General features: G+C 31.3%; 1 protein-coding gene across 1 annotated transcript in view; it reads right to left on the bottom strand.

Moving 5' to 3' along the window:
* Window positions 1-5,100: 5,100 nt before the first annotated feature.
* Window positions 5,101-8,669, bottom strand: part of LOC125839970 (non-specific lipid-transfer protein 2-like) — a 554,062-nt gene continuing 550,493 nt past the window's right edge. Inside the window, exons 2-3 of the mRNA XM_049518932.1 lie at window positions 5,919-6,268; window positions 5,101-5,209 (exon numbers count right to left, since the gene is read on the bottom strand). Coding sequence (XP_049374889.1) covers window positions 5,200-5,209; window positions 5,919-6,256 — 348 coding nt within the window. The 5' untranslated portion in view covers window positions 6,257-6,268 and the 3' untranslated portion in view covers window positions 5,101-5,199. The remainder of the gene's footprint in view (window positions 5,210-5,918; window positions 6,269-8,669) is intronic.

The following is an 8,669-nucleotide window of genomic DNA, read 5'->3' as shown; positions in this document are numbered from 1 at the left end:
AACTAATTTTGTCATTTTTATAATTTTTTGAATAATATATATGTTTTATATAATTAGTACATTTTATGAATGTTCAAAAATAGTCTCAAAAAAAAGATTTTAGTTTTAATTAAATATTTAATTAATTAAGGGTAGTTTATATTTTGAGTCAATTAGTTTATACTTAAATTAATTACTTTATAATCAAGTTGATTATTTCATTTCGTTAACATTAAGAAGCTCATTAATTAATTTTTATTAATTCACCTTATCTAGTTTTTAGCCAAATTACCAACTAAACTCGTTCGGTTAAATTGTTAATTCAATTTGGCTATAATTGAAGTTCATTTTGTCTATTATTTAATTGCAAGTTTAGCCAATTGTTTACCCCAACTTTAATTCAATTTTCAGAATGTTTTGGGCCTCCCACTCTCTCAATTAGTGGCCCAACACCTTTAACCCATAACTTCAGTCATTTCCCAACCCAAACCAATCCCAGCAATATCCGACCCAGCCACTCAATTCCCAGTCGACCCGGCCCATTTTCGATTCTAAAAGAACCCAGATTCCAAACGGCGTCTTCATGAGTAGCGCACAAACAACGAAACAGAGGCAGCGATACACGGAGATTCCTCACGTTTTCAAATGGCGTCCTATCTCCAACGTTCAGAAAATCGAAACGGCGTCAATACTCAGCACATCGAACACGTTTCCAGTAGCTCACGATGAGACGGCGTCAACAAGATAGACGGAAAGCAACGGCGAAATACACGTCGAATTCACGCCTTGGACGCGTCCAGTACAGATTGGGTTGTCGTCTTCTTCCCGTCCCTATCCATAGTACAATCGCAGCAGCAAAACAAATGATGTTTCGTCCTCGCCAGCACGAGATGAGGCCACGTAGCATCTCAAGGACAATACACTTTCTTATTCATTGTGTGGGGTTGGAGAAAATATTGAGTCTTAGTAGGCATTTGAGAGAAAGAAATACACTTGAACCATTAAGTTCTTAAAACTACAGATAGATCGAAAGCGAGATTTCGATCTGCCTTTGTTCTCGTTCCTTTGTTTTGTTCATTCAAGGTTCTTTGAGTCGTGCTTTGTCAGTGGGAGCTCGTCGTCTTCAAGCTCGTTTTCGTTTCAGTCACTGCCCATAAGAAGGTAACACCTTTTACGTTTGCATCATTCTCCTTGTCTCTGCTTCTATGTCGATGTGATATTTTTTTATGCTGGAAAAGCTTTGTTACATGGTTGTTTGTTAATAGTTATCGTTGGTTTGTTAAATGTCTCAATGTGATATGTTCGTTCTTATGTGATTTCATGATTTGGCAAGTCAAAGTTTTTTGGTCAGTTTGCACCTAATATTAATGTTTCCAGACATATCTTTGAGTTCTATTGCTTGATGTCTTTGGGTCTGTGTTGCTTCGTTTGTGCCTTTTAAGTATTAGGTGTCTTGTGTTTAGCTTATTACTGTTTAATGTTGGTATTCATGTAAGCATGAGTTCTCAAATCAACTTATTTGGTTAACATATATGGTATAGTCGCATGTTTGCTCTAATCTTTTAGTTTTATCTATTTCTTGAATGTCTATTGTTGTCCTTAGAGTTAAAATTGCAGCCTTGGTTCGGATTATCTAAGCACCTGGTAATTTTTCGATGTTTTGAGGCTTAATAATTAATTTCCAGCATGTGTTTGTTAGTTAAAATCACAGTGGCTCTCCTATCTTTGTCTAAATTTGAAGATATCTATCCTGATTGTTAATGTGCCATCTATTTCAATTACCTATGTGGTGTTTTTGCTTAACAACATCTTTCTCTTTGTACTTTTGTATTTATCCATGTATAACATCATTAGCTTTCATTAAATAGAGTTGGTTAGACTAAACATGTGATGTTTTATTTGCTAATTATGCAGCATGTTTCCTCTTAATATTTTGAGTTTATTGTTGGTTAATGGTTATGTATTCCCTGGAATATAATATATGCATATATATGTGCTATTGTTTAGTGTCACAGTTTGTTTATTAACTTTGTCATTGTTAATTTGGTTCATTTGGTCTTCTTTAGAGTCGTATGTTTTGATCTAATTTAAATTTCTTAAGTGGCTTTCATTTTAATTGAATTCTGTCTTTTTCAAGCCATTTTATTGCATGTGAATCTGCCTTGGGTCCTCACGGACTTCTCTATTCCCCTTGCATTCTGATTTGGGACGTAAAGGCCCAAATTTGCTCTTCTTACTCTAGTCAGCCTCATTACTGGGTCAACGAAACTGGTGTACAGGTTGAAAGCAGCAAGATAATGTTGGAAATTAAATTTTCAAGCTCCGAAAGAGTCAAAAATAGGCTGATATACCTGTTGTATACGCTGGTATACAGTTGGAAAATATGATATACAGGTAAAAACGCGAAAATACAGATTGAGAAATGTAGAAATATGGAGCTCGAATAAAATTACAGGTCCGGGAGTTCGAGAATTAGTGGTATACATATTGTATACATCAAATATACACTTAGTGTATATCTGGACAAATGAGAATGAAAAGGGGGCCAAAGGCCCAAGGAAATTTGCAGCAGGTCCAGCAGGTGTTGGATTATTTTTAGACTTAGGACAAGAAAATAAATTTGGGCCTATCAGATTTGAGAATTTGGGTAAATTGGCCCAAGTTCAATATTACTTTCCTTTACTCTTGTTTATTTGTGTTATTGAATCAATTAACCATTTTATTTGATTTTGGGTAAATTGGCCCAAGAGAAGTCATTTCTTCTTTTCTTACGCTTAATTTTAAATATATTTACATTTTTACTTATCACTTTACTTATATTATTTAGCTTCACTTGCATTTTATGAATTATTTCCCATAGAAAATCCCCCTTTAGTTTATTTCCCTTAAAATAAAAATGAGTTTTATTACTTAATTAATATTTTCCTCAAAATTAGTCAAAGTCATTTTAGTCAAATCGCCGGTCAACCGCAAGTTAGCGGACATTCCGAGAGCCTAACACCTTCTCGAAATGTACATTGAACTCGAACCCTTTTTATTTCAATTGATTTTATATGTTTAAGTCTTTTGAAAACCTTCAGTTTTTTTCTTGATTTTTCCTAAAAAAATTAAGTGGCGACTCTGCTTCTTTTGGAAAATCAATTTCTCTTCAAAATATAAGTTTAGTCGATTTTTCAAAAATAAATCCATTTTTATTTTTTCAAGTAAAACAAATACTATATTTAAACGCATGGTTAATAGTATATATCCCAAATAGTCTGGTCCATTGATTTTTATTCGTTTTAAGTCATGACTGGGAACCCGCCAGTGTTGACCATTGATTTGTGATAACAATTCACAATGAAGCAAAATAATCTTTCACATATTATATATGGGCTTGCCCATATGCACTCTTCTGATGTAATAAATAACTTCCAGCTAATCTGGGTGTAATTGAAAAAAAAGTATAAAACACATTGAACTTCTTTTACAAAAAATAAAAAATAAAAAAAAATCTCCAGTAATCCTGAAGTGTTGCATTTAATTCCATAAAAAGTTCAGATTACAACACAAAGGACTTGCAAAAATTTGAGCAATTAGAAAAAAACTTTAGCTCAATTTCCTACTTTCAGTGAATTAGCCTAACTAACATAAAAAATTACTTCGTCAAATTTAGATCTAATATTTGGAATCTCTCTTATCCATGGAAAGGTCCCTTTGCACCCTTAGGAAATTGTTGGGACGAGAGATATGTAGGAGATTTACAAATTAGTCAATTAAGTATAAAATATATTGAACTTCACTTTTATTAAAACACTAGTTTAGAAGATTTACAAATTCTCTAGCAAAAATATATTGTAGCAATTATGACTTGTGCCAACGATCGTATCACAAATTCCCTTGAAAAAGTGGTCATAATTCTTTTATAATGGTGTACACGACCGGGTTGGTTCGAGTTTTTCAAATATCAAATCAAACCATTTATGTAAAAATTTTAAATTTATAAACCAAACCAAACTAATAAAATTCGGATTTTTTCAGGTTTTTCAACCTCGGGTTGGTTCGGATTTTTCAAATACCAAACCAAACCATTGTGTCAAAATTTTTAAATTTATAAATCAAACAAAACTAATAAACCTCGGATTTTTTCAGATTTTTGAATTTTTTCGGAAAAATTTGTATACAAACATATAATTAACTTGTGCTCCAAATATTTCTTTAGTCCAACCAAAATACAATTATCTAAGGTGTTTCTTAAAAAAAATAACACAAAATATGAGATGAGTACTGATGACACAAAAATATTCAATAAAAAATAATAATGAAATCATCATATAAAATAAATATTGTAAAGTCATAATGAAAATGATCATACTTTAAAAGTACTAAATCATTCTAAAATAAGTTTAATAAGTATTAGTTACATTACTAAATATTTAAGAAAAATTAAAATTAGATTATGTATTTTAATTGTCTAATCCAATGTAAAACTAAAGAACAAATATTCAATATTATTGTCATTCTTAGTGTTGAATTGATCTTCTTTTTGCATTAATATTAATTTGATTTTGATTTAAGTTTTATTATAGTTGTCAACATCTATGAACTATAATCTTTATTGGACCATTCCGAATTCTAAGTTTTAAACTTGAAATAATATATTAAAAGATAAAAACTATGAAATAGTATAAGAAATATATTAAAATTATATCAAAGTAAATATTTTTATGTATAAAATAAAATTTTAAAATTACATATATAATGTCGGGTTGGTTTGGTCTCGGGTTGGTTTTTTTTAGTTAAAACCAAACCAACCCAAAAATTACGATATTGTTGAACGTAATACAATCAAACTTCTCTATAATGGTGTTATTTGTTTAGAAATTTTTTCGTTGTTGTATCAAAATGTTGTTATAGAGAATATATAGTGTGTAACCTAATATGAAAAATCAAGAATTACGCCTCGCCTTGTATCAGGTTATGTACATCACACTTCCATTGAACTAAATAAAATAGAACATGCATTATCAAGCTGATTGGATTGTATTATAACAAACCTCCAAAGTTTTATTACAAGACTTCGAGTACGATTAAAAAAAAACACACAAAGAAGCTAAAAAGAGAGAAAACGGACACGATCCGTGATTAAGCAGGATCAATCTCGACCTATCTTATTCTTGTCCACATGATTGTGCTACTACCATATATTATGATATGGAAAATGAATCTCTTTCATTAACGTCACTTCACCCTGCATTGTCACATTAAAACAAACATTAACCAAGAAATTTACTACCTAGCTACATATATATACAATAATAGAAGGAGTTTCTAGAGTAGGGGTAATTAATTGTAAAGAAACCTGAAAAGTGGATTTAAGTCGGATTTAAAAAAAAAACCTATTCCTCTTATATATATTTACGGTTATGCCACTAGTCGAAATAATTATATTGTATATTAGGGGTTGAAGTGTCCCACATCTACTGGAGAAGGGATGAGTGGTTTCTTTATATGATCTTGGACAAATCTTTGTTTGTGAGCTAACTTTTGAGTTTATATTATAGACTCAATATTTATTTCATAATTTGACATGGTATATCAAAACTAGATTCATCCTAGTTTATTGTTCATCTGGTTGTTGAGTTCCACTTCGATTGTCTTTTTTTTTGAAAAATAACTTGTATTTTATTTATTTTCTAGTGTTCAGTAAGTAAGAAAGAAAACATTATCTAAAAATATTTATATGTAATCTAGTAAATACTATAGGAATGAGATAGGGTGGGAAATGATGTTCGGGAGTGATGAAGAGTGTGATGGTCAAGGGTTTGAGCTTACAATTTCGGCGCAATGAATTTAGAATGTCTACTTAATAGAATTTATTTTCTCTAATTCGTATCAAACACATCTTAAATGTTCTAACTTTTAAGATTGAATTAGGCTAACGTAAACTAAAAACATACTTGGAGCAGTCAACAGAGGGGCTGATCTCAAAAGGAATCTTGACACCACAAACTCCAGAGAGACCAGCAGCTTTGCCAAAATCAATGCCTTTTATAGTATTAGCAGCTTTTTTGACACATCTACATGATTTTCTACGCTCATGTGGTGTTTTACAAAGCTTAAGCAAATCTTTAATGACACCACAACAGCCTCCTATTGGGCCACGGTTCTGCAAATAAGGAAGGCAATTCACCACCCCAACCTGTATTTGGCCACAAGTCACTGCCTCTGCATGGGGTGCAAATGTAATCAACATGCACGAAACCACCAAACATGCAATCTTGACAAACATTTTCATTCTTTAAAGAGAAATTGAGAGAATAGTGTGAGGAGTGTTGGGTAGAAAAAACTAGTGACAAACTTAGGGTTTTTATAGAGGAAATTAATTGGAACTAAAGATGATGAAGTGGCCGAGGAATTTATTCCAAGGCACCCACTGATATAACTGATAAAGCAAAATTAGATGACAGTTTCAAATCGATTAATCCCAAACTTAACTTAAAAAAAAATAATTTACTCTAAATTTATTTGGTTTATTATTTTTTCAATCCAAAAATCAGAAACTCAAATCAAAATTTTCATATTTAATAGGAAAAACTATATAATTAGACATACTTCACTACCATATATATTATTATTACTCATACTTTTAAAATATTATGTATTTTACCACTAATTAAGAATTCTCTATGTATCTTACACTTAGATACATGTGTTTTTGCTATCTGATACACAAAAATATGCAGAGAGGCGAGCAAGATTCGTATGTATCTGGAGTGATTTGCATGTATATGGGATACCCGATATATGAGAGGGTGGCGAGTGAGATGGGAGAGACGCGAGGGAAACGAGTGAGATTTCTATCACAGATAGATACATGTGAATCCACTTGGATACAATGTATCTAGAACAAATTACACCTAAATTTGACCCCGTGTTTCCAAGATACATGTATTTGGATGTATCTTAAGTAATTAGGCGCTCATAAACTAGGCAGATTATATAAGTTCCTTTATTTAATTAGAGTAAATTTTAGGTTTAGCAAACATAAAAATCATATTTGTATGCTATAACTATGGTTTGTATAATTGCGCTCCATAACAAACTTTATGTTCGCTATGACTATTAATCTATATAATTCGGTATACATATACATAAAATATATGTATTTGGGTCTATTTGTATATTTCGGTATACGAATGGGTCCTACATTTGTATATTTCGGTATACAAATGGGTCCTGCCCTTTGTATATTTCGATATACAAATGGGTCCTGCCCTTTGTATATTTCGATATACAAATGGGTCCTGCATTTGTATATTTCGGTCTATTTGTATATTTTGGTATACAAATGGGTCTTGCATTTGTATATTTCGATCTGTTTGTATATTTTGGTATACAAATGAGATGGCAAAAAATATGGAATGTTTGCTGCGAATTACAAATAAAAGAAACTATGACTATAACATTTAATTTGAATTAATATTGTTATTTCATACAATTTTCCCATTTAATTACGAATGGCCCGAACGCTCGCCCCTAGAATTCTCCATGTCTACAATCGATGGCTTTTAATTAGCCATGTACCATTAGACTTTTCGTCAGTAACTCACATTATTGATTATTCCTCTGTTGTTTGCTTTCACAAATGTCTTGATTTGTGGAAAATGGCCAATACATGAAGGAAAAATCCAAATTATAATCTCATTATGATCTTTATCACTTGGCCATCTTACCCATCAATCATCATCACGTGGCCAAGGCATGAAGAAAAATCTTGTTTGGATTCATATGCTAAGTCAAGTTTTTTGGTTATATATCGATTGGTCTTTGGCATCATCTTCCAAGAAGCAACATCTCCTAAGATGCTAAAGCCATAGTGTTGTTCTAAAAAGCCATGTGTGAGCAATGTTTTTTTTTTCTCTTAAGCAACTATAGTTTGAGTCTGAGATCACTATTGACTATGAATATATATAATTATTTTACTAAGTAAACATTCAAGAACATATTTTTTCATTACATGTAAATTAGGTCTCCTTCAACTAATATATAAACTATGTGGCTTTTATTATTAAGATGAGTGAAAAATGTTAGAGATATCGGCAATGCAATATTAAGAATATTAATGTACAGAGATAGAGCTAGGTGAGGATTTATGGGTTCGGACGAATCTAGTAGCTTTTATGTAGACCCTATATTTGTATTAGAAAATTAATTAAATATATGTGTATATTAATTTGTGAACCCTAACAAAATTGTTTGACAGTTATTAAAGAAATTTAGAACCCCAAACTCTTAATCCTGGTGTCACTTCTGTTAATGTATATATTAAATTGCGTTACTCTTCCGTCTTGGAAATATATAGATGAAAAGTTGCCACAATTTCTTTTAACAGTTCCATAAAAACTATAAAATTTCTACGTATGAACCAATGATCTCATGTTCGTGCGATAAAAACTATATAGACATATTTCACTACTATATATACTACTATTATTATCTATACTTTCAAAATATTACATATCTTACCATATCTTAAAGAAAATACACTTAGATACATGTATTTTTGCTACCATATACACAAAAATAGGAGAGGTGCAAGTGAGATTGGAGAGGGAGGAGAAGCAAGATTTGTACGGATCTTGAATACATGTGAATCACAATATCACACCAATACATCTATATCTGAGATACATGTATATAGATGTATC

This window comes from Solanum verrucosum, unplaced genomic scaffold, assembly GCF_900185275.1.
Source record: "Solanum verrucosum unplaced genomic scaffold, falcon-dt-bn FXZP01000177.1, whole genome shotgun sequence".
NCBI classification, from domain to species: Eukaryota; Viridiplantae; Streptophyta; class Magnoliopsida; order Solanales; family Solanaceae; genus Solanum; species Solanum verrucosum.
Note: the sequence above shows the minus strand (reverse complement) of the source record. Positions and strands in the feature narration are given on the sequence as shown.